This window comes from Panthera pardus, unplaced genomic scaffold, assembly GCF_024362965.1.
Source record: "Panthera pardus isolate Hobbes unplaced genomic scaffold, ASM2436296v1 HiC_scaffold_16, whole genome shotgun sequence".
NCBI lineage: Eukaryota > Metazoa > Chordata > Mammalia > Carnivora > Felidae > Panthera > Panthera pardus.
The window spans coordinates 89,856,276-89,884,042 of NW_026526721.1; the positions used below are offsets into that span (position 1 = coordinate 89,856,276).

The 27,767-nt window shown below is 35.9% G+C and overlaps 1 protein-coding gene across 6 annotated transcripts in view; it reads right to left on the minus strand.

The window, feature by feature from the left end:
* The window catches only part of NAALADL2 (N-acetylated alpha-linked acidic dipeptidase like 2), a 1,333,736-nt gene that overhangs the window by 58,942 nt on the left and 1,247,027 nt on the right, over positions 1 to 27,767 (minus strand). For all 6 annotated transcript variants that reach the window (XM_019463211.2, XM_019463212.2, XM_019463208.2 and 3 more), the window contains one exon: positions 2,523 to 2,616. In XM_019463211.2, the coding sequence (XP_019318756.1) occupies positions 2,523 to 2,616 (94 nt within the window). The remainder of the gene's footprint in view (positions 1 to 2,522; positions 2,617 to 27,767) is intronic.

Consider the following 27,767-nt stretch of genomic DNA (forward strand, 5'->3'; position numbering starts at 1 on the left):
TGTTTTGTTTTGTTTTGTGTTTTTACTATGGGTATATCTTAAGTCTGGCCCACATTTTTCTGAGTGAAAGTAGCAAGGAAACCCAAGGAATTTCACATCAAAAGAAACAAAACTCAAAAAAAACCAATAACCAAAGAAAAAGTTCTTTACCTATAGCAGAAGCAGACCAATATACCAGCAAGAAGCCAAAATACTCCTGGCTCATCTGACTGAGCAACTTGATTTTGGGAGCTGTTCATCTAGACTTGGTAGCATCAGGCTGCAGTGGAAATCTTTGTAGAACGACTGTAGCTTTCCCCCCAACCCCGTTGTACTGACATGCTTCAGAAATAACTGTTAAAGAAAGGATTATTAACCTGGCCTATTTTCAGAATATTTTCTGTACCCTCTTCCTTTAACCTAAAACCTGGCTCTTCCATAATGATACTGCTTAGGCCCCAGCCCTCTTAGGTGTGGTTCCTTCTCTCTTATGCTTTGTACCACTAGCCCTAGAAACACACTAGGAGGTATCACTGCTCATTCTTTGAAGATTTTGGCTCCTGGTTTAGTCACTTCCTCTTACAAGAATACTTCGATCTGAATTCTTGGCAATTTCAATACCCACATACTCTAGACTCTCCTTTCCTTAGCCTCTTTTCTTCTGGTGATTGCTTATCCCACTTCCATGGTCATGTCCTCTCCTGAACGCTGTCTTTACCAATATCTGAACTCTTTGTATGATCACATTTTTAATAATCCCATTTGCTGGCCAGCAGCAAATGAGTCTTTTTAGCTCACTCAATTCTTTGATCTCACCATGAAGTAGTATTTATTGATCCTCCTTCCATTCTGTTCCCCCTCCTTTCCTTCATTTCCTCATTTTTATTCCATACCCAGTTTAGATACTTTGATCCACCCTCATGAGTGCTCCTGTGCACATACTCTCAGTTTTAACTTATCTAGGTCATTGTCCCTCTCTCATTAGAGCTCTAGCCTGATTAAATCCAACTATGTCAGTTCTATATCTGAATCACCAACTGAAGGCTGAATAATTGTACTGACTTATCTCATTAAAAATATATTTCTTGGGACACCTGGATAGCTCAGTTAGTTAAGCGTCTGATTCTTGATTTTGCCTCAGGTCATGATCTCATGGTTCGTGAGATCGAGCCCTGTCTCGGGCTCTGTGCTGGCAGTGAGAAACCTCTCTCTCTCTCTCCCTCTCTCCCTGCCCTTGCTCTGCTTACACGTGTGCATGCATGTGCTCTCTCTCAAAAATAAACGAATACATATATATATATATATATATATATATATATATATATATATATGTATACGTATATACATATATATATATATACACATATATATACACATATATATATATATTTCTTCTGAGCTCCAATGCTGCCCAAAATATAGGCATACCTCATTTTGTTGTACTTTGTTTTACTGATTTTCACAGATACTACCTTTCTTAAAATTGAAGGTTTGTGGCAACTCTGCATCAAGCAAATCTAAGATAGAAACTTGACAAAAGTGGAAAATATGGAAACTATATAGAGACCAACCTAAATATACCAAAAACAGAGCAATCCGAGGCTACTTCATATAGGAACAAATAACCCTAAACAGCTCAAGTGCTTTTAGGGTTTTACAGCCAATATAATAAAAGTCATAAGAATCACTGAGGGAGGAAAAATTGTGTCATAGTATTCTTCAGGTTAAGAAGCAATCCCAGTAGTCAAAATTAAAAAAAAAAAAAAAAGGAATTAAATTTTCAGAAACTTGAAATATTTGGCTGTTAAGAATAAATCATTTTCTAAGAAAGAAAAAGAATAATCCATTTTGTAAGGATTACTGCTTAGGTACTTAGATAAAATAGTGAATTTTGTATTGAGAAGTTTATGTCTAAAAATCACACATAAATATCTGTCAATAAGATGTGTGACTCAAAAAGGAGGAGGGTGCATTCTTTAATTACAATACTGGCTTTGTATTTGGTTAATACAGAAAAATTATAAGCCTTGTTGAAAGATTTGTATGTAGATAAAGGGGAAATGAAGGTAATTATTAGAATTCTGCAGAAAGAGATCTATTCAAACATGAAGGGATTGAAATAGAAACTATGGAGATAATTCTCTTCTTGTCACCCTTAATCTAGGATGAGCCAACACTTTAGTGAAATGAAATGGGGCCCATACTTCAGAAATTAATCCCAAAGATTGGTTTGGGTTGGCTTGATTTGGATTGATTTTGATTTGAATTGATTGAATTTTAGATACAAACTTACTTACCTACTTATTTATTTATTTGGGAAAATACCTAAACTATATTTTTGCCATGCGGAAAATGATAACAGAAGTTTGAAATTACAAATCTCATATTTCTTCTAAGCCCTTCTCATGATAATCCTCTCTAAGAAGGGAGTCACTGCATTGCCATAGCTAATAACATAGCATATATTTTTATCCATTGCTTGTTAAAAATTAGTTGAACCATCTTTCACTTGCTAAAATTACTGTAATTCAAAGAAAAATTACCTTTAAGACTGTTTTGAACTTCTATAGCTATATCAAGAGCATTAAAGGGCAGAACTGGTTCATTGGCAATTTGCAAAATCACTTCTCCCGAGAGCTGAAAGAAAAAAAAAGATGGTAGCATTCAGTTTGAAGGGTTTTTGATTTGTTTGTTTTTCATTACTTCATGCATTCTTATATAACCACGGTAGTAAAACACATAGGGGAAAATATACTTTTATAAGATATCTTTTCCTTTTAAACTCTTTTTTCTTTTCTTTTCTATAAAAAAAGAAAAAAACCCTCATGGTATTTTTCATGTCTCAAAATAGTATGAAGGAATATAAAATTTTCCTCCTTGTTAAGCTAAAATATTAAGAAATATTGCCTTCATTGAAGAACTTGTAATATTTAAACTTAAAAAAAAATCCTTATAAAGCAGTTCAGAAAGTCACACAATAAAACAAAGAATAAAGAGAAATATAACTGAAAATCAATATTTGGTTATGAGACTAAGTAAAACTCCAAATAAAATTAATGATCCATTTATTTCATTTAAAATATAATTTAACCTGAACAAACTGATGGTTACCAGAGGGGAGATCGTTGGGGGTGGGGGGGAATGGGTGAAATAGATGATGGGGATTAAAGAATGCACTTGTTCTGATGAGCACCAGATGTTGTATGTAAGTATCGACTCACTAAATTGTACACCTGAAACTAATATTACAGTGTTGGTTAACTAACTGAAATTTAAATACAAACTTAAGAAAAGAATAAAATGCAGTGCTGTTTTCATTTGGAACTAGAAAAATATATAATTTAGTCCAAAAAATTCCATTAAAATCTTAGTTACTGTTTTCCTTAATGCTTTATTTGATTTCTAATTACTTTTCCAAAATGTATCAAAACCAGTATCATGTATATATCTCTGAGGTCAATGTTTAAGTTGAGTTAAAATAATTTTAATGGTATCCCCAAAACTCATACCTGGAATTTTCATACATGCACATCGCCCCTCTCCCCGCACCCGCATCATATTCCAAAACTATGTTTGGACACCAACACATGTACTACAGCTGAACTAGCATCTGCTTCATAGACTGAACAAGTCAAATGCATTCATATACATCTCAAAGGAACTTAGGGCTGGCTGTAAATGCCATTGTTACTCTCCCTCTCTCTAAACTGATATTGAATATTTACCTAGGCTTAACAAATGTCCCTTCATCTCTTATAACCCTGAATCTTTCACACAGGGAAATGTGGCTGTGTTGATGTTATTAACGTACTATGAAATGTTGTTAGTAAATGAAAATATTGTCCTGTGAAATTACACGGGGGAAAATAGCACACTAACTTGAGACATTATAGAACACGTAAAAGAGACAACTTACAAGGAAGATATGATGTTAGATATTCAAATCTACATATCCAACAAGGGTCAAATTCCATTTAATATTTTAAAGTTATAATTCCCAGTTGTTTGCACAATTCATATCATGATAAAAATACAATTCAATTTTATCTTCTTCTAAATACTTGGAGAAAGACATCTCTTAGAAATAAAGAGGGAGAAGAAAAACTTTTGATGTCCTCTTATTTCTTTGAGATATTTTTCTCCCAAATGTAGCAACCACTTATTCCCAATGCCTAAGGTTTATTTGCAGAGTTTTATCCCCAGCATGGTGATCACAAAAATCCTGGGAAACTGCCTACTCTGATTATGCTGTTTTTCAGGGGAAAAGCTTTATCTGCAGTAGGTGGATATGAATTCTGTCTCCATTCCACCTCACTACATCCAAATCATGTAAGAAATGCTGATATTTGGAAATAAATTATTTGTAAAAAGGAATTTTAAAAAAAGATTAAGAAGCATTATAGTTCCTTTTTTCAATTTGCACTGGATAATAAAAACTACAGAACAGACATGTTTTGTTTACAGTTTTGGAATCTGGAAACCACACATCATAAAAGATTAAAATGAAAGAAGGTGGAGGGAGGAGAAAGGCAACTTCACTTTTTGCTGCTGGAGAAAGTTGTTTTGTTCTATTTTAAGAGTCATCTGGCAACTCAAACAACTGGAATATAAGCCAGCCACTTTGCTATTTGTCTCAAAAAGAACCTGACAACAAATACTGGGACTTTCTAAGGCACCTGGTCCATGATAGAATGTTTGGACTAAGTTGGGTTTATTTGCAGCTTCATAAGCAAGAGGGAGATTTGCGTAGGTCTTGCCATGAAGAAGAGATGAGTCACTCACACTCTTCTCATCCACTCTTTTTCAAGCAAGCCAAGGCAACATTCCCTTATATTTATATAAGGCCCCATTCTTTCCAAAGTGCTTTACACCTAAATATCTCATTCGATTATCTTGACAAACCTAGAGGCAAGTAGTGGGTAAATAAACCTTTTGTTAAAAAGGTAAGTGTATATAAGCCTTACTGTGTTCTAGTCCATGATGGTGATATAGGAGGATCCTGAATTTACCTCCTCCCACGGACACACTGAATCTATAGCTACATGCTAAAACAATTCCCTCTGGAAACAAAAACAAAAACAAAAACAAAAACAAAAACATCTAATTGAGTGATTCCTACATATCAGGTGAATGAGAAAAAAAACCCACTTTGAAATATATAAGAAAGGCTGAGACACACTCTGACCATAAACACTACCACATCACACTAACATACAATTGGGAAAAACCTCATAACTCCCAATTTCTCCCTGAGGAGAAAAGGGTTTGGATCCAACATGAAGTGCTCTAACTTTTAAGACCTCCACCTGAGGCACAGGCACCCAAAACACCTAGCCCTAAAAGCCAATGAGACTAGGATCCATAAAACCTACAAACCTATAGCAAACAAAGAAACAGCTTTTAAGGTGCTTGAGAGGACTTGTTTTGAGCCCCCAGGGCTCACTGAAGAGGTAGCAAGCCCAAAATGCCTATATTCCAGTCATCCACTGAAAGAGGTCTATTAACTTATCTTAAAAGCAACAGCCCAAGAGTCAGGCTTCTAATTTAACACACATCTAAGGGCCAAATGCAATTCTCTGGAGATTGAGGAGGCTGGCAGGTGCCATTTTTGCATTCTCTCTCTGCCCTGTTCCAGGTCACCAGTGTCTCCCTGAAAGGAGCTTGAGCACATGTCTGGTGCCCAGTTTTTGTGGCTGCCTCCCAGAAGAGGCAGTTGCCTGGCTCTGATGGCCAGTGGGGCTTGACTTTTCAAGTTTGAATTCCCATAGGACTGTAGCAAACAAAGCAACACTTCTTAATCAGCTATCTCCTTAGGGCTCAGTGCAAAAAAGGGCAGAGAGAAATGCCAATCTCCCAGTCTTTCTTTGAAAGAGGACTATCTGCATACTTTAAAACTGCTGCCTAAGGGGTAGGCCTCTAATACAACATGCATCTAGGGACAGACAGATCTTCCCCAAGGAACAGGGAATCCAATAGACTTGATCTTAGCATTCTTCCTGTAGCCTGACAACAGCAATATCCTCCTGGAAGGAGTTTATATACATATATGGCACCCCAGCTTTTGCAACTGCCACCCAGGGGAAATACTCCTTGATGGCCTGGCTATGGAGGCAAGTGGAGCTTGCATTCACAAGTTTCACAGGACTGTAGCCAACAAAGAAGGACTTCTTAACTGGCTATCCCTTTAGGGTTCAACACTAGGAAGACTATGGAAATGCCTGTCTCCTAGTCTTTCCTTGAAAGAGGTATATTTGCATGCTTTAAAAGGTTGCTGCCTGATGGTCTTGCTTCCAATTAGCCTGCATCTAGTTGCTGACTGAGATTCTCCCTTTTGGGACACTCACAGGTCTTGGCACATGCTCACTCAACTACTGTAAGCCAAATCACAAAGATTTAAGCAACAAGCAAGAGCTAGGACCAGGCTGAACAATGCAGTTTGTCTCCTATGTGAGACCATTCCATCAAAAATGAGAATGGCAGTTGTTTTATCTAGTGCACAGGAAGAAACATAGGGAGTGAAGAAAAGTGAAGAAACAGGGAAATATTTTCCAAATAAAGGAAAGATAAAACTCCAGGAATAGACTTTAATGAAATGGAGATATGTGATCTACCTGATAAAAAGCTCAAAATAATGGTCATAAATTTGCTCACCAAGATAAGGAGAACAATGCATAAAAAGTGAGAATTTCAATAAAGATAAATGAAATATTGAAAAAGTATAGAACAGAAATCATAGAATTGAAGAATACAATTACTGACCTGAAAAATTCAATAGAGGGGTTCAACAGCAGACTAGAATAAGCAGAAAAAAGGATTAGCAAACTCAAAGATACAAATTCCTACCATCAGGAGTATAAATAGAAAAAAAAAAAAGAATAAAAAAGAGTGTAGGAAGCTTAAGAGATATCATCAAACAGATCAATCCTCACATTATAGAGGTCCCAGGAGGAGAAAAGAAAGAGAAAGGGGGCAGAAAGTTTTATATATATTTTTTTAATTTGAGTATAGTTGACACACAATGCTACATTAGTTTTAGGTGTACAGCATAGTGATTCAACAACTCTATAACCTTATCCTATGCTCACAAGTGTAGCTACCATCTCTCACCATACAACACTATTGCAACATCACTGACTATATTCCCTACACTGTGACTTATTAATTCTGTAACTAGAATCCTGTATCTTCCACTCCCCTTCACCCATTTTGTCCATTATCCCAATCCCCTTCCCTCTGGCAACCAGTTTGTTCTCTGTATTTATAGGTATGATTCTGCTTTTGTTTGTTTATTCATTTGTTTTATTTTTTAGATTCCAGATATGAGTGAAATCATAAGTAGTAGAAAGCTTATTTAAAGAAAAAATGGCTGAAAACTTCCCTAGCCTATAAGATCCAAATAAGACAAATCCAAAGAGAACCACACCAAAACACATTATAATTAAATTTTCAAAAGTTACAAACAAGAAGAGAATCTTAAAAGAAACAAATGAAAAACAACTTGTTCCATATAAGAGAACCTCCATAAGACCATCAGTACATTTTTCTGTAGAAACTTGGCAGGTCCTGAAAGACTGGGATAACATATTCAAAGTGCTAAAAACAAAACAAAACAAAACAAAACAAAACAAAACAACAAAAACAAAAAAGCCAACCAAGAATACTCTGCCCAGCAAATTAGTACTTCAGAATTGGAGAGATAAAGAGTTTTTCACACAAGCAAAAGCTGAAGAAGTTCACCCCCACTAGACTGGTTTTACAAGAAATGTTGAAAGGAACTCTTTAATCTGAAACAAAAGGATGATAATTAGTAATAGTAAAACATGAAAGGCTACATTTCACCAATAAAGATAAATATGTAGTTAAATCCAGAATACTCTAATTTTTAATGGTGGTGGGTAAATCACATAAATCAAGTATGAACCAAAAGACAAAAATATTAAAAATAACTACATTAAGTTTTTAATGTATATACAAGGTAAAGATGAAATTGGGCATCAAAAACATAATATGTAAGGGGTGTGGAAGTTAAAAGTATCAAGCTTTAGTATGCATTTGAATTTAAGTTGTATTCAGGTTAAAATAGATTACTATAAATATAAGATGCTTTATATACATTTCATGGTAACAACAAAGGAAAAACCTATAAGAGATACACAAAATTAAAGATAGCAACTGAAGCATACCACTAGAGAAAATCATTAAATCATAAAGGAAGAAAGCAAAAAAGAAACAAAAGAACTATAAAACAACCAGAAAATAATTAACAAAATGGCAATAATAAGTCTATGCCTATCAATAAGTACTTTAAATGTAAATTGACTAGGGACACCTGGGTGGCTCAGTCATTTAAGTGTCTGACTCTTGGTTTCAGCTCATGTCATGGTCTCCTGGTTCCTGAAACTGGCTCTTCCCTGACAGTGTAGAGCTTGCTTAGTCTTCTTTCTCTCCTTTCTCTTTACCCCTTCCTCTCTCTCTCTCTCTCTCTCTCTCAAGATAAATAAGTAAACATTTAAAAACACAAATGTAAATGGACTAAATTCTCCAATGAAAAGACATACAGTGGCTTAATGGGTAAAAACACAAGACCCAGCTCTCTGTTGCTCACAAGACATTCACTTCAGCTTTAGGAACACAACCAGCCTGTAAATGAGTGAAGAGAAAATAATAAGTTTCATGTAAATGGAAACCCAAAGAAAGCAGAGGCAGCTTAACTTATATAAAAATAGAGATGGTAACAGGAGACAAAGAAAGTCATTATATAATGATAAAGGAGTCAATCCAACAAGAGGATATAAAATTTGTAAATATTTATGCATTCAACACTGGAGCATCTAAATATATAAAGCAGGGGCACCTGGGTGGCTCACTTGGTTAATCGTCTTACTCTTGATTTTGGCTCAGATCATGATCCCAGAGTCATGGGATTGAGTCCTACATTGGGCCCTGCACTGAGCATGGAATCTGCTTGGGATTCTCTCTCTTATTCTCTTTCTCTTTCTCTTTCTCTCTCTCTCTCTCTCTCTCTCTCTCTCTCTCTCTCTCTCCCCCTCTCCCCTGCTTACATGCTTTCTCTCTCTCAAATAATAAAATAAAATAAAATAAAATAAAATAAAATAAAGCAAATATTAACAGACCTGAAGAGAGAAAATAGATAGCAGCAATACAGTAACAGTAGGGGGTTTTAATATCCCTTTCAACAATGGATAGCTCAGCCAGACATAAAATCCCTAATGAAACATTGGACTTAAACTAGACATTTGACCAGATGGACCTCACAGATATTTACAGAACATTCCATCCAATAGTAGCAGAATATATATTCTTCTCAAGACATATGAAACATTAGCCACCAAAAAAGTCTTAATTTAAGAAGATCAAAGTCATATCCAGCATCTTTTCTGATCACAATTGTATGAAACTAGAAATCAATGTCAAGATGAAAACTAAAATTCACAAATATGTTGAGATTTGGGGTGGCAAATTATCTCATTGGCTCAGGTGGCTGAAGTGCATGACATTGACAATTGCATGATCCTTGAAAGCAAGAGCTGTATGGGGCCCTGAATAGCTGCAAGGGCTATTGGGCTTCTCAAAGGCAAGGGAACAGGGCATATGGTGGTGGTAGCCGGAGCCAGTGGTGTGCACATATGTGGCTATGGAGCTGGCTGCAGGTGCCTGCATAGTGGCAGGGGCCAGCTTCAGGCATACACACACATTGGCAAGGGTGCTGGCCAGCAGCAGGGCCTGAGGCCAACTTTGGGTACATGAGCAGCTGCAGGACCTGGGCAATCAATGTGTACCCAGGTGGCTGCAGGGGCTAGTTGCAGGCCAATGCACTTTGGAGGCTCTGGTAACAGGAGTCAGTGTCAGCAGCACTCAGGTGTGTACTACAAGGGCTATTTGCAAGTGCCTGCAGCAGTAGAGGCCTGTGACAGGGGTCAGGACTGGCTTCAGATACAGAAGCAACTATGGAGGGTTTGGCTGTCGGTGTGTACTCATGTGGCTGCAGAGGCTAGCCATAGGTGCACACACAGTAATGGCTGGTCATACAAATTGGAACCAGCTGTGTGCACATGCATAACTACAGAGGGACTAGTTGCTGGTACACAGAGGTGCAGGCCAGTGATAGGAGTAGGGTCAGGTCCTTTGTGTAGCTATAAAAGGTTAGGGCATCTGGTCATTCATTCTGCTCTATTTTGCTTGCAATGAGAACTCTTTCTGGCTAGGCAGTTCTCTCTTGGCACTGAGCAGTGCTGACCTAGGCCACAGGATGTTGCAGGCAAAATGAAGTCGTTCTTCCTACTCTTTTTGTGTGGTTATTCACAGGTTATTTTGCTCTGCTATTTTGTTGAAACTCCTTAGGTGGGCTCCTGAGATCTCCCAGAGCTATTTTCATTCTTGGACAGCTGTCTAATTTTTCTTTGTGGGAAGATGGGTGCTTGGATCTCCTGGTCTGCCATCTTGGTGACAACACACCCCTGAGCTATCTGAAATGCTATTTAATAACTTTACAATCACACAATCTTCTTAAGACCCTTATGTCCTTCTTTCTCAACTCTTCCCAGACCACCCTACCCCTGAGCAAAGGATAAAGAAAGAATGCATTGGAACAACAACAAAGTTGTTTTATAGTAGTAAAAGTCTTTAAAAAAATAAAGGATTATTATATAGAAAAATTAATTAACGAACCCACATTGCAAAGACCTTCTTCTCTCAGTAGGTAATATTGCTATTTCTAGAGTTATTGTTTTCATTGGTATCAGGCAAAATTAAATTGTTGAAAGATAATTACTAATACAGCCTTCTTCTAGATTTTAAGGGTAATAAAGGCAAATCATATTTTGCCATATAAAAGTTTCTCTCTTCAACCTAAAATAATTTTAGGTCTTTAAAGGTTTAGAAGACTGTTTTTAGAAATTTTAGAGGAAAATAAACATATAAACACACACACATGTAATTTTGGGTTAAACTTTGTAATAATATGTTGCTTTATTGCCTTGCAGAGAGGTATTTTTATACTGATTTTAGCAAAAATCTTTCCCTTATTCACCTGTCTAAAGGGAAAAAAAGATATTTATTTACAAAACTGAAAATTTTTTATTTACAAAACTGAAAATATTCCTATCTACGGTAGGAATATTCCCCCCCTCAATTATTTTATCTCATTGACAAAGATGATGACTGTATTTGTAATGATTGCTTTGAATGAATTTATTTAATTTATTAACATTGGAAAAAAATAGATTTATTAAAGCAATACCAATACCATAGTTCCATAATGTATTTTTTTTAGTTACAGGTAGAGATGTTCAGTAAATATGTTATTTGTTCTATGTTTATAATTCCAAATTACAACAACCATGGTTTATGCCTTATACTTAAGCTTTAAGTTCAACTATCATTGTAGGATTGTTTTTATGTCCTTGGTCAGGGTTAGGGTGCAATATAGACCCACTCTAGAAGGTAGTGCTGTGAGATAATTATAACACCTATTTTATAGGTTAGTGTGAGAAAGAAATTGAGAGACTGAGTTGCTATGGCATGGTGTGATATAATATGACAAATAGTAGATGAATTATGAACCATCTCACTAGTATATATTGAGTTTTTTATTCCGTGATCATCGCTGTGCTACTGGGAGAAAAGAGAAATATAAGACTTACTTTCCTGATAGAGACAAGTTATATCACTTTCACAAAATTGGAAAAGAAGTTAACAGTAGAAAATTTAGTAAACATGAATCTTTTGTTTCCTAGAAAGCACCATTTTCTATTCCACTTTAAACCATACCATGGGATTCTGCCACATGTACATATTTTGGGCTCAAGATACTCGAGTGTAAAAGGGGCTAGATATTCCAGAAGAAAGTAATAAAATGAGCAAAAACCTTGAGACAGAAAGAAACACAGATTTTTAGAAAAACTTGAAGAGACCAGTGTCACTGCAGTAGAGTTCTTGGTTAGTGGAAGTAAGTTTGCATGTGGGGTATAGGGCAAGGAGTCAGAAAACCCTAAAACTCAACTAAGGTATATGGCCATGATTCAGTGATCTGTAGGGAGTCCTTCTCCATTCCCTTAATGCTCAAACCAGAGGCATTGTCTAATAAATTATGATCTGGTGAAAGTCCTCATAACATGATTTTGTGGTGCATGGTGCTATTATGTTCATCCTGAAGTGACCTGACTCTGATTTATGCCACTTTATAGTAGAAAACCCCCAACTTAGCAACAGACACTCTGTGAATAACAAACCTCGGACAGCCAGCTATGGACAAGGAGATTCAGAAATCTCCCTGGAGGTGAGCAGAGCAAGAAACAGCCTTTCAGTCCTCAGGATTACTTTCCAAAACTGATGCCAGCAGAAGAAAGAAAGCAAGGATGTACTCCTGACATACCCAGACAATTTTGCCAGCAAAAGGAGAAATTAAATGGTGCTACATGATATTGGCACAATCTATGGATACCCCTAACATGCTAAAATTCAGTTTTAAGATTCTTATTACCTGTCATCTGAAATACTCCACAAACTCCCTAATTTATCTATATGTCTGCCTCTAATCCAAGTCTCCCCATGATAGAGAGAGCTATGCATCTCTTTATTCAAAATATATTCTTATGCACCCCCCAAACAGACCTGCTGTTTTCCTTTCTACTGTTTTCTTTAGCTAGGAAAGTTGATGGTATGTGACCCTCGACTCAAAAACCTATGATCTGCCAAGTCTATTTATGGAAAACAATTACTTGAAAATAAAACTTGCTTAGAAAATCAAGGACTTCTATATATTGCCCACAACTATCAAAGTATATCACTTCAGACCAAACTCACAACACAGAAACCAGTGCGCAAAACTTCCAGGCCACAACTGTTCCCTTGGTGCTAACAGAGACAGTCCTGTTAAGAGTTGACATGTGATAGTCAACACTCAGTCACCTTTGAAGGGAGCTCCAGTTGTTGAAGGTTGGTTTTAGGGGTGCTTTCTGTGGAGAGGTTTTGATAAGATGTTTAGGAGGTCTGGGGGCCCCTGGGTGGCTCAGTTGGTTAAGCATCTGACTCTGGCTCACGTCATGATCACAGTTGGTGAGTTCAAGCTCCACATCGGGCTCTGTGCTGACAGCTCAGAGCCTGGAGCCTGCTTTAAATTCTGTGTCTCCCTCTCTCTCTCTTTGCCCCTCCCCCACTCACACTCTGTGTCTCTCTGTCTCTCAAAAAATAAACATTACAAAAAATTTTTTTAAAGGATGTTTAGGAGGTCAGGCAAAGACCTGTGTTTACTGTTCCGTACACATACTCATGAAGTTCAATAGTAGTAGGAGAGAGGGATAGGAAAGTTGCTGTGGCATTCCTAATGTTTCAAAATTCCACCCTTTCCTCCTTAAGATTTCAAAGACATTAAAATAGTTTGATGAAGTGAGGTCATCTCAAATGAAGTTACCTGGTAGCAAAGGATTTCAAAAATCATTGAAGAATTCCAAAAGCTACTGGGAGGGAAATTCATTTTAAGGAGGAGAAGGATTTTAACCAGGGAAAATATATGGTATATTTGGTTCCTAAAACTTGAGGCTATTATTAGGAATTCCCTGTGACAGATCCTGTCTGGATCATGGGCCTTGGACAGAGAAAATATGTGTGAACTTAAAGACCTATGATAAGCAAACAGTGGTAAAACTTGGGAACCCAGCATCATGCAGTGGGATGCCCGTAGATACATACTGCTGGAGGAGAGAGAATCCTTTTCTCTCCAGTACCCTGAGAAACTGCTGTTTCAGTCATCACCTTGCCCCCTACAACTACGAAGGGCTGAGCATGAATTCTGGGACATCTAGTTTGAGGGCTGGCCTGTGCTTTCACTACAGACTGTCTGCACCTGAAGATCATGCAAAAACTCTTTGCATCCCTGGGGACAATGAGGGCAAATTGATGGACTATGGCATAAAGAGAAGGTGGCATAAACAGGGTATGTCTCCACAGTAATTTAATTTGATTATTAAATAGATGGGCAATTTTTTTTTTTTTTTTTTTTTTTTTTTTTTTTTTTTTTTTTTTTTTTTGACACACACTAACCACCTGCAAATGCCAGGACATTAAAGAACTAGGAAGACAACCCCTGCTAGCAAGGAAGTAATTGGCTAGGAATACAAACTCCCTAATTCTAATTTTTTTTAATGTTTACTTATTTTTGAGAGAGATTGAGACAGAGTGTGAGCAGGGGAGGGGCAGAAAGAGAGGGAGACACAGAATCTGAAGCAGTCTCCAAGGCTCTGAGCTATCAGCACAGAGCCCGATGTGGGGCTCAAACCCACGGGCTGGGGGATTATGACCTGAGCCGAAGTTAGATGCTTAAGCAAGTGAGCCACCTGGGTGCCCCACAAACTCCCTAATTCTAATCCTCCTTTCCAGCCTTTGCTCCTGCTGTAAGCCTTATCTCCTCTCTAGGTTCTTAACCTAAACTCTGACCGCACCACCCAGAATTTGCCATGAGCCATACTTGGGGTTCCCTCAGAAATAGACTGTGAGACAAAACCTGAGTGCAAGTGGTTCACTGACATGTGAGGTAGCAGAATGAGAGGCAAGACAGAGAAGACAGCCAATAGAAGGCATTTTATTAAGTCAGCAGTCACCCTGTGTGATTGGAATGTAATCCCACTGGGGAAAACCCGAAGGCCAGAATAAAATGGGTTCCTCAGAATTTTCTAAGGTTGCTTCATGGAGGTATTAAATCTTTAACTCTTCTGGACTCTTGTACACTGGTAGCTCTCCCTGGCAAACTTCAGGCAGAGATGGAAATGTGTTGCTAAAATAGACCGCTTCCTTTCTTTGCCTAGACCACAGAAGTATCTGATAAAAGTTTTTTCCCCCCAATGGTAAAATATCTTTCCTTTTTTAGTGAATGTCATCACTCATCTGTTATTAAATTGTAGCAGTAAAAATATATTTATAGATTAATTTGGAAATGATCAAGTCTGTTTGCTGGGAGCTTTGGTAATTCTTTTTTAGTACATGTAGTCACAATTTTGACTTTGTAATACAGTTGTATCTTCTGCTAGCATATTGTTGTTAGAGGAAAAAACCCAGTTAGTATTTCTTAGCACATTGGAGAAAGACACTTTAAGATACCAACTGTTCTATCATGTTTATTAGTTATTTGCATTGAACTACATATATGCTCATTGACAAATTAAAAATTAAGCATCTTTATTATATTTCACTAACTTCAGCCCAATGTCAACAATAGTAATAACTGCAATAGCAACTAAACATTTATGAGCTTTTGCCATATGCCAGGCATTTTTCTAAATTTTTTCCCATGAGTTAATCCATTCAGTTCTTACAATAGTCTTATTTTATTTTGCAGATGAGAAAACAGAAGTACTGCTCGGTGAAGTAACTCTCCCAGAGCCACTTAGGTAGTACATGCTATTCTGAGACTTAAGGCCAGGCATTCTGGCTGCAGAATCTGGACTCTTATACTAAATTGCATCTTCTTCTTTCCTTTCCAGTCCCTCTCCTAATTTTAACAAATCAGGAATGGCCACAGAGACAACATTTACCAAATCTGCATGTATGATTCTAAAGAATAATTAAGGGCTAATTACACCTATCAGGCACATTTACTATCAAGATGGCAAGCGGTCCTATCAGGAATTATAATTTTTATACAGAAACTAGAAAAATGAATGTAGAGATTCATGAAGCAAAGAAATTCTCCAAAATGCCGAGTAAATCAAGTATTTTTATCATTTTTCTTACAATAAACATCATTGATTAAATCTAAAATACACCTGGAAAAGTGGAGGTAATCAAGTGGGAGGGTCAGCTGGTCTGCATAATGATTGATATTTATCTATCTTAGGATAGATATCTATCTTAGGAGGCCATAGACTATTATTACTCCAAGTTTAAGTTCTTTGAACAAGGTTCAGGGAAAATACTTAAAAACTAATATGAATACTTGCCAAAGGGTTATCAGTGATCACTCATCCATCAATATCCATATTGCTTAAGGGAATTTCTAATATAAAATACATATTTAGAGGGCACTGGCTATATGTCAGAGACTGTGTTAGGTACTGGGAATTTCCAGGCTGTTTATCTGAGAGGAAACAGACATTGACTATAATTATTAAATGGTTAAATGAGGGTGATGTGAAAGGATATATGCGAAGTATATATGCCATGTGAAAGGAGTCCTACTGCATCTGAGAGGATTAGGAAAGGCTTCCTTGGAAAAACTTCTGTGGGGAAATCACTGTGTTAGGCTATCTATCACACAAGAAAAAAATCAGAAACAGATTTGGTACAAAGCACATCATTTTACATGAGTGTACCTAAGGTTGCTTAGTTGGACTTATATATCTTTAGACAACAATAAAATTAAAATGTTAAAAATGTGTGTTATTATTTATCTTACATGTGTTTCATGACAGTATCTTCTAAAGGAAAAGGTGTATCTTTGAGTAGACATAGTTCCCCCTAACTGCCCTCATATCACAACCAGAACAGAAATCAAGTTCTCTGTTGTTGCAGAAACCACTATAGCTTTGATGTGGCACAAAGAAGGTAGAGGTTGTTTATTTTTAAAAGGGTAATTGTGCATTTATTCAATCATGTACTTGGTAAATTATCCAGAGTAATTAATCATAGAGAGAAAGATTAGAGAATTGATTAAGCAGAGTTTGTAATAATGCTGGAGAAAACACATCAAATATACATAATGCAATGAAACAGAAGAGACCAGTGATTTCCTATTTATAGTGTTTTTAGAGACTGCATTTTCAGACCATGAGGCTGGATTTCTGTACATGCAAAATAATGTGGTTTTAGTTTGCTCTTTAAGAATTTGATAGAACAGTGCTTTATTAAAGCATAAAGATAACATTTATTTTTAACACCCAGTCATAAAACAAAGTATATTTTGGTTATAATGGATTCAAGCACATATGAAGTCAATTATTTAGTTATCTGACATATAAAGTCAAATATTTAGTCAATCATGTAGATCAATATTAGCATTTTGATATAAATTGTTAATGTAATTATTTCCTTCCTTATGTCCCCATTGAAAAACCAACAAAAAATAAAGTTCTCTTCTACTATAAGTTTGAACATCTGATAAAATTTTGTTTCTCTAAAAATATTTTCAGAATATTGTTCCATTTTTTACAAAAATACTAATATAGAAAAGTGATGACATCATGTTTCTATATTATGGATGCAGTAAAGGCAATGGTGGTGGGTAGAGATATGAAAATGAAAATAAATAAACAGATTGTTCTCTTGAACTTGCTACTTCTCTCTAGAGATACTTTCATAATGGCCAAACTATATGTGACCCTTACTGTAGGCAATTATACTGTTAATGCAGTTCTTTTCTGGCTGTAAATGCACTGTTTTTTTAGACTGCATCCTACAGAGAGTTGAAAATTTAAAAATAGTAAAAGAAACACAATGGCTTTAGATTCTTTGATGTGTGATTATATTCATGACAAGTTTCTTATATCAACCAACCTTCTCTAAACTAGATGCTACTGCTCACTTGAATGCAAAAATATATATGCAAATAAGGAAGCACACAAACACACACACTATCCAGCTCTAGATTTTTCATGAGTTCTCTTTTCTTCTTTGCATGTTGCTGATGCAGAGGACTGTTACAGCTTCTTCCTTCTCAAACATCCCAGGATGTCCCACAGAATAACACAGACCAAAGAATTCAGATTTTTTTTTAAACATTATCATTCACCAGTTAATCAGTACAACATGATCCTTAATGTTATAATCAATTTTAGAACACTTTATCTTAGAGATATTTATTTTGAAGAAGTACTTGTAAAGCACCTACAATTCAAGATTCCTGGGATAAATGCTAAAAATGTGAAGCAGTTCTTACAATTAAGGGGCTTATAGGTTGGAATCCAAGATATTAGCAAAGGAAAACAAAGAATGTATGAAATGGTGCATCCAAAGGATCAAATTAGTAAGAAAACAGTGGTCACTATGGACAGCAATAGTCCCAGAATACTTCTTATAGATTTTACTTCTGTTGGACTATAAAAAAGGATAGTCTAAGGAGGTGGTAAGAGTTGAGGGCAGTCCTTTCAGAAAGATGGACAGGCATTTTTTTTAATGTTTATTTACTTTTGAGAGAGAGAGCATGAGCCAGGGAAGGGCAGAGAGAGAGAGAGAGGGGACAGAGGATCCGAAGCAGGCTCTGGACTGACAGCAGTAAGCTGGATGTGGGGCTTGAACTCACTAACCATGAGATCATGACCTGAGCCAAAGTTGGACACTTAAACGATTGACCCACCCAGGTAACCTGAGCAGGCAGGTTTAAGTTCAGATTCCAACCACTGGGTAAATCAGTTTTGAGTGGAAGAAGGATTTTTTTAAAGGAGAAAAGAAAGATGAAGTTAGAGAAGTAAACTATATTGTGAGATATCTCTTTCCTTGTCAACAAATTCCTTATTAAATGAGAAAATATTCCATTTAAATTGAGAGGTCTTAACAAAAAAAAAATTTAGAAGAACACTATGTAATTATTATAAATTAACTTAGAAAAAGACATGCTATTCTATGTAATGGGCCAAAGAAAGTCTGATCTGGAAGAGTAAAGGTAAGGTTTTCATTCCTGCATTTCATTTGGTAATTGGTAATTTGTGTGTCCATATCACCATTATCAAAAATTATAATGTCTGAATGCATGTTGCTGAAAACACAACAGCTTACAGTTTAGAATGTATATTTAGATATAGTTCCACTTCTGTGGCCCTTGGTTTCCTTATTTGTAAAACCTACTTTCTAAAAAATTTTTTTTTAGATTTATTTATTTTTGAAAGAGACAGAGCACAAGCAGGGGAGGGGCAGAGAGAGAGGGAGACACAGAATCCAAAGCAGGCTCCAGGCTCTGAGCTGTCAGCACAGAACCCGACGCGTGGGGCTCAAACTCACAAACCAGGAGATCATGACCGGAGCCGAAGTGGGACGCTTGACTGACGGAGCCACCCAGGTGCCCCAAAACCTTACTTTCTAAAACCCCATCACAACATTCTCTTGAGTTTTTAACATGTGGTTGGTTATTAAGGGATATTGAGAATGTTGAGGGACTCAATCTAATAACAAAAGTTGGGGGCTGGCTTAATGTGACACTTTTTTTTGGACCCTGAACTGGATTTTACCAATTGCCATATTTTGCTATGACAAACTCCATGTTTTGTAGGCAACTCATTTCTATGGATTCTGTGCACTGAGAAGTCTCTTCTACAAGTGGGAGGATTGTAGAAAGACCAAGGCTTAGCAGAGCCTGACCCTAATTGCTGACTGAAAAGTAGAGAGAGATATCTTTGCACAGGCTTCAGGAATCCTGCTTTCTTTGCTTTTTGCAATTTGTGTGATCCCAATATTTTTAGTTTCTCAGAGAAAATAGGAATATTCTACTATCCACTGTATACAAAGTGTCTTCTCACTCTTTGAAAAAGAAAAACTAGTCCAATAAATAGGTGATATGGTAAATTTATGGTTTTCACACATTCCAAAGAAGAATATAGGAAGGAGCAAGTATTCATTGAAAATCTACTATGTGCCAGACCTTTCATTAGAACTGTGGGGGTGCCTGGGTGGCTCAGTTGGTTAAGCTTCTGATTGTTGATTTCAGCTCAAGTCACTATCTCACAGTTCGTGGGATGGAGCCCTGCCCAGGCTCTGTGCTGACAGAAAGGAGCCTACTTCAGATTCTCTCTCCCTCTCTCTCTGCACCTCCCCTGCTCATGATACATCTCTCTTTCTCTCCCTCTCTCAAAATACATGATTTTATTTGATCCTACTAACAAACCTGTCAGATTTCATTGAATCCTACCATCAAATTCTGCCAACAGACATTAAGCAATGATGACAATAATAGGAGCAAGGTAGATTGGAGCAAGGTTGTGAAGTATCTAGTAAGTTACTATAAGGAATTTGGACTGTATTGCAGAGCAGAATATCTCAGTATCTGGTCCCTGTTCTATCTGCATCAGAAGTGCTGGTGAAACATTTTAAAATAAAAATTCTCAAACATGACTCCACCCCATCACACATGTGAGCATGGCGGGCACACACACACACACACACACACACACACACACACACACACTTTCCTCAGTCAAATCGCATAGAGACTCAGAAATTCACCATTGTAAAGTAACCACTCCTGGGGTACCTGGGTGGCTTAGTGAGTTAAATGACTGACTTCAGCTCAGGTCATGATCTCCAGGTTCTTTTATTTTTTAATGTTTATTTTATTTTTGAGAGTGAGAGAGAGCAAGGAGGGGAGGGGCAGAGAGCCAGTGAGACACAGGATCTGAAGCAGGCTCTGTGCTAACAGCAGAGAACCCCATGCGGGGCTCCAACCCGAAAACGGTGAGATCATGACCTGAGCCAAAGTTGGATGCTCCACCAACTGAGCCACCCAGGTGCCACATGATCTCTGGGTTCTTGAGTCCAGGCCCCACATCAGACTCTTTGTTGTCAGCTTGGAGCCCACTTTGGATCGTCTGTCCCCCTCTCTCTGCCCCTCTCCCATTCATGCACACACACACACACACTTTCTCTCTCTCTCTCTCCCTCTCTCAAAAAATAAATAAATAAGCATTAAAAAATGTTTTAAAAAATAAATAAAATAAGCACCCCTGATGATTCTCAGGTGGTAGATGGATCAGACTTTGAGAATCAGCACAAAAGATTCTAATAAAGGAGGTTTGTGTGGGGAACGGCCATAAGATTTATATATTTCTATAAGTATATATTTCATAATGTTATCAACCTTTTGTATGTATTTAAAATTTAAGTATGAATAAGATGTCATAATTATTTTATGGCAAAGTACATACATAAATAAGGGAATGCATAAGAAGACATTCAGCCTGAGAACAAAGCAGTTATGGCAATACCAAAAAGTTTATCAACACATTCAGGTAATTTTTAACAATGGAAAAATGTATCATGTAATTAAAAATATAGGTCTCTTCACTTAAAATGCCAATTACTTATTAGAAAACAGGATCAGAAAAGGCTACACTTATTGTGCCTGTTTTATTTTCCATTTCATATATGATAAGTTACTAACAATATATCATTTTTAAAGGGGACAGGGTATCCAGTACCCCCCATTCAACTTATTTAGAAGATTGGGGATACAAACTGGGTCATGCTGTAATGAACTATCTCATATATTTAGGCAGATTAAAAAGTGCCTGGGTTTTATTATCTCAGATCTGTATTTGCCATTCATGTAATAAACAAGAGAGTTTTATTTTTTCTCATTTCTTAATGGAAAAAATTAATTGCTGGGCAATATACCCTTGTGAAATACATAATTTATATATACATTTATAAGTAACAAACCTAATCCCCAAAGGTCAAACATTTTACATAAATTCATGGAGCAGCAAATGATGAAAGAAATCTTGGCTGTCTGATCTTATCACCTCAATTTGCAGATAAGGAAATAGGGGCTGAAAATTGAAATGATTTGCCTAATATCACACAGCTGTTTTGAGGCAAAACTAAAACTGGGATTAGGATCTTACAACTCTTAATGTATTGGATTTTACACAGTAAAATGCTAGAAATAGAACACAAATTGTGCATGTGTGTATGTGTGTGTGTGTGTGTGTGTGAGAGAGAGAGAGAGAGAGAGAGAGAGAGACAGAGACAGAGACAGAGAGACAGAGAAAGAGAGAGTAAAATATAAGATGGGAAATTTGGTAAACACACCATATACACTAAAAGTACACAAATGGTAGTGGACATGAAATTTGGCCTGTGTGTTATCATGGCATATCCATTAAGGCATTTAAATAGTCTCCCAGTTCTGTTCTCTCCCAATTCCTCTGGAAGTAACTCAGTATTCTTCAGGGACCCACATCTATCTTCCAGGTATGTTCTCCTATCTAGTTACCCTACCTCCCATCCTACTTCTTGTCCTATTCTAATTTATCCTCAGTTTTTCCATGTCTTCAGGTCATTTTTGATCTATCACATTCTGAAAAACTGTATTAAAATTCTATATTATGATTGTGGGTGTATTGATTCATTCGTAAAGTTTTATTTTATTCCCCCAATTTTTATTTTGTATATGTGTGTTGGTTGGTGCCCATATCCAAAATTGCTATATCTTCCTGATTAATTATTCCTTTTAACCTTATGGTATTATCCCCTAGGTAGATAATCCTCTAAATTTGAGCTTTGCCTTAATGTCTATTTTGTCTAATGTTGATGATCCTACATTGGTTTTCTTTGTTTAGTAGTTGTCTGATATACCTTCTTTTTTTATTTCTTTTCTTTCAGGTTTTTGTTCTCATAAGATTTGGTATTACTTGAAATTAGTACATGCTGCACTTCTTTTTTGTTGTTGTTGTTCATCACCCACCCTCCCCTCCCTCCCACCCCCCATCAACCCTCAGTTTGTTCTCAGTTTTTAAGAGTCTCTTATGCTTTGGCTCTCTCCCACTCTAACCTCCTTTTATTTTTTTTCCTTCCCCTCCCCCATGGGTCACTGTTAAGTTTCTCAGGATCCACCTAGAGACATACTGCACTTCTTAAAATTCAAAAATCCAGCCTGACAAATTGTCCTTCAACTGATTTAGCCTATTTATACTTACTATAACTACAGATATATTTGCATTTGTTCTATTACTTCCTATTGTGTTTTCTAGACAATGAACTCTCTCTTTGCTTCCTTTTCCTCTTTTTTGAAGCCCATCTTAGTCCTTTTTCTCTTTTTTGAAGGCCATCTTTGTTCTCTTTTTCATCCCCTCTTTCTCTATTAAAACCTGGCTTCCCATGGCACTCCCAAACAGCCAGCATCCTAGAGGCCTAAGAAACTGTAGGCTTCAGGCTCACTTTGAGCCACTCTCCCTCTCACTTTTACTTCCCAGGACATTCTAAGGTCTTTCCTGCCTTTAAGAATTTCCATATACTTTTCCCACCAATGGCAGGGCTCTACTTACGATTTTTTTCAGAGCTGACTCCTTTGCATCCTTTAATCACAGCTGAATTCTAAGCTTCTTTGTCAAGCTTCCATGTGGACTTCAGGGAAGTATGATCCTCTCTACCTCCTTGGCATTTTTCTCCCTTAGAGCTCTATGTTTATTACTTTCATAGAGCTTTTATTAGTATATGTTTATATTTGCTTGTTTGTTTTCTTGTCACCCTCTATTATTTTTTCTACTCCACTATCTTAGCTCACCATTTATTAAATATAAGTTCTTTGAAGTCAGCTAGCTGTGTACTTAATACTCAGTACCTACCACAGGTCATTCTTCATAATAGGTGTTAAATGAACATATTTTTTAATGTTTATTTATTTTTGAGAGAGAGAGACAGAGACAGAGACAGAGACAGAGCATGAGTGGGGAAGTGTCAGAGAGAGAGGGAGACACAGAATCTGAAGCAGGCTCCAGGCTCTGAACTGTCAGCACAGAGACTGATGCAGGGCCGGAACTCACTATCTGTGAGATCGTGACCTGAGCTGAAGTTGGACGCTTAACTGACTAAGTCACCCAGGTGCCCCTAACATCTCTTGAAAAAATAATTTGTAAAGATAGTCACATCTATATTTTTAAATATTTGAGTGTCTGTCATATGCTCATTTATTGAATGTTTGAACTCCTCAACATTCCTTGATCGATTATTACCAGATTGCAAAGGCTTTGGGAAACTACACAAAAGCATCTAGTAAGAGTATTTGTGATGTCTATGCAAAATAAAACTCAAAGTATATTATAGTGATAATTTTGGCACTTACATATATTTACCAGTTAGAGGTAGCTCAAGGAATGAACGTGAGGTTTTGATGACACTACTATGGCATTAGGCATTTTAAACATCACCTAAAGAGAGTCCACACAATAGAGTAAAATGAACACTGGGGTAGCAGGCAGTGAAAATGGATTTTAACCTTGACTCTGTCATAGTGACAGAGTCTGTTATGTACCTGCAAAACTGCTTCTCCAGGCCTTGGTTCACTTACTATATGAGGGTTGATGCAAGAGTAACTTATATAATGCAAAACAAATGACTTATTTATGCTTAAAGCATTATAGCTATTGACAATGGTATAAAGAATATTGGGAAAAATATAACCTTTCTTAAATATTTGTACTTACTTTTAATGTGAATAGATAATTTAGGAAAGAGAAATACTGATTCTTTTAAAGCCTGATTTGAACAGAATGTCAAACTTGTTTAGAAATTCCTTTATTAATTATTAAATAACATCATAAATACTTCATTTCTAAAATGTTAAACTCTTCCTCAAAAAAATCCTTATATTAGAAGCCATGGAACTATGTTAAATATATATTAGCAGCCAATTCCATATACACACAATCATACTGTTTGCATTTCAGGACAGTAGAAGACATTTTGCAGAATTAATGGAGTTAGCTATTTCTAAATAATAAAAATGCATGAATCATATCACAAACTACCATGAATATTTCATTCTTTTCTTCTAAACAAAAACAATGAATTGAATTTAAAACTGTTGATGAAAAATAAGTGTTGGGTGGGCAAGTCAAAACTTGCAAAGCTGTCTCACTCGAAATTATTGTAGCCTTTAACTACCAAGCATTTTACCAATTTACAATAACATTGTGATTACTTATCTATGAATCTTAACTTTATGATCATTTCCTTACAGGAAATCTAACAATTCAGACTTTGCATATGAAAATGAAACCAATGTTTGACTCCTAATTTCAGATTGTAGGAGGAATAAAATCACACATTGTGTTTGAATTGCTTTCCTATTAAATAACAGCAACTACTAGAGCATTTAGATTAAGATAACAGATTCAGGGACTTTATTAATTACCTCACGAGCTAGAGTTATGGACAAGGTTATGCTGCAGTAATAAATTAACGCCAAAAATCTCAGTAGTTTAACATAACATTGGTCACTGGGGTTTCTACCCACCATGATCATTTGGGACTTGAGGGTACATTGGAATCCACCATAGGAAACACTGTTTCTTGTGGCAGCTGAGGTGAACTACTAGAGGATCATTCACTGAGCTTAAGTGCTGTGGCTCAGAACTGCTGTACTCCATAGCACATCAGTTAGAACTAGTCCCAATACCCCCAACTAACTAAAAATGGCCTGTGAATATGAAACAGCACATGGACATATGATAAATGGTTGTACCAGGCAGACCAGCTATGTTAATCATCAGCTATGCCCATGTTAGATAACTTTCAACAAATTGCATGACCTCTATTCAAGTTCCAACATGACCATGGATGACTAGAATATATATGTCTTTTTTAAAAAAAGTTAAATGAAACAATTTACACAATGCTTATCTTTGTACATAATATTATTTTAGCATTTTGGGGAGATGTAATATGTTTTTTGCCAGATGTTAAAAATATTTATTTATTTATTCATTCATTCATTCTTTATTTATTTATTTTTATTTTTAATTTAAATTTAAATTAAAAAATAAAACAAAATTGAAATTAATTGAATTAAATTAAATTAAATTAAAAATAAATGTTGCATAAAAATGTTTCCATAAAAGGAAAAAAATAAAATAAAATGTTAAAGATAGATAATAATAGCTATAGTATATATTTTTCTACTTTTACAATTACAAATTGATGATAAAGAAAGGACTCCTTTTTTGCTTTCATATGGGTGACCCTGAGTCAGTATAGGTTTTGAACTGTGTGAGAGCCCAGTAACTTTAATAATGTAACTTTATTAAAGACCGTTGTTTTCTATGCTGTTCTCTCGGAAATCAGCATTGTAGTTAACATAATGACTTTTCAGCAAATGTGTGTCAAACTTAAAAGATTTGTATCTTATAACATGATTAAGAAATGTCACTGATTTTATAAAGTAAGTATAGCAGACACTAATACAGGTATCTATAGTATCTATAAAACTGTACTAGAAAAATAATTAGCATCTTTGACCTGACGCTTTCCTGCTGGGACTAAAGACCAATGGTACTTTTTCCTTTATTAAAGTTAGTAGGCTCTCACATAGTTCAAAACCCATATTGACTCTTGGGTCACCTGTAGGAGAGCAAAAAAGAAGTTCTTGGTTTACCACCTCTTTACATTTTATTTCCCACCTTCCCTGTGATTTCCTGCTTTTAAACTTTGACTTCATCACAGCGAGAAAGAGACAGGGACTATAATTTCGTGTTTTATGTATTGTTTTTATGTAGATTACATGAGACAAAAGGTGTATTTCACTATTGCTTTGCATATTAATGGCAAAAATATAACTTACTGATCTCAAATGAACTGTCAATCAACATGGAGAAAGGAAAAATTTAAGTCAAAACTTTTAACTAGCTTTTACGTATTTATAACATAAATGATTTGAAAATGACCTATAAATATTGGTTTTATTTTTTAACTATAACTTCTGATCTAGGCATAATGCAGTTTTATATGTATTCTTAGCCCCCCAAAAGCAGCATTTCCCTAGGTATTCAAATCATGCCTTATTGCAATATTCTGTATGCTTCATCAATATGACAATCACTTCTCCTGAAAAAAATGCATACATATAATATAACCTTAAAAAAGTAAACTTCTGTGAATGTTTATTTCTGTATAATGAAAGACACTAGGGTAATGTTGAATACGGTATCTTAGCTTCCTAGAGATAAGTGCATATTGAAATTGCATTTGAAATAGATTTAAAAATAAGTGCTAACCCTTATTTTTTAATACTAAAAGCCTTGTCTTCCTGATGGCAAATACGAATGAAACATTTTATTCCGTAATACTTCTCATAACTCTAATCATCCTGGTTTTGTCTGCAACAGAATACAGGAGAAACAATAATTTCATTGAAGTATTACCCAGTTGAATGCCATAAACTAAAAATAAATTTTATGAGAAAGGGAAAAAATTAGGGCCAATAGGTTATGGATGATTTGGGTAAGTTCTTCTGTCTATATGGGAAACATGCTAACTTCTGAGCTCATTTCTCACTAATTTTAAGACTGACTGGCAGAGATGGTTGTCTTTTGTGAATAAATGAAAATTCTTTAAATCCACCAGTAACATTAAATCATAGCCTGATTAAGACATATAATTTAATCACTCTTAAACTTCTTTCATTAATTTTAAGCCCTGCAATCATTATCTAGTAAACCACATTGCAGAACTGAAAAAAAAAAGATTCTTTGAATGATGACTCAAAGTATGATTCTGATAGCATTTGTCTAATCACTTACCATTATTGAAATGAAGTTGATTTAATTGAACCTGTAAAAGAGATTGCATTTTCTAATCATACCTCATCTGTGGATGCTTATTATTCAAAGGAAGCCATATGTATTTTCAAGCACCCTTAATTAAAGTAATGCATATAATCTTAGATATCATTTTCCCTTGGTAGTTATTTTAAAGTGATTCTGGTCTTCACATCACTTTTTTATGTAATTTTTTTATTCTATGCACCACATAGTCAATATTTTCTTTTTAGCACTGAGCAAACAGAAATTTGAAAATAATTCATTACCACCTACAATGGTAATCACTTGACTAATATCTTAATGTATTAGAGGTAAACATAAAAATTTCACATTAGGGTGGAATATTGTGTAGGCACATAAATCCATAGAAACATCAAGAATAATTCTGAGCTATATTCATTCTTGAACAACAAAACAAAATCATTGGATAATTTTCCCTGATCACTCCATATTTATCAAGTCTTTTAGAGAGTACAATTATACAAAGAACACATGTATACTTCAAAAGAATGGTGAAGGTACGGAAGAATATAT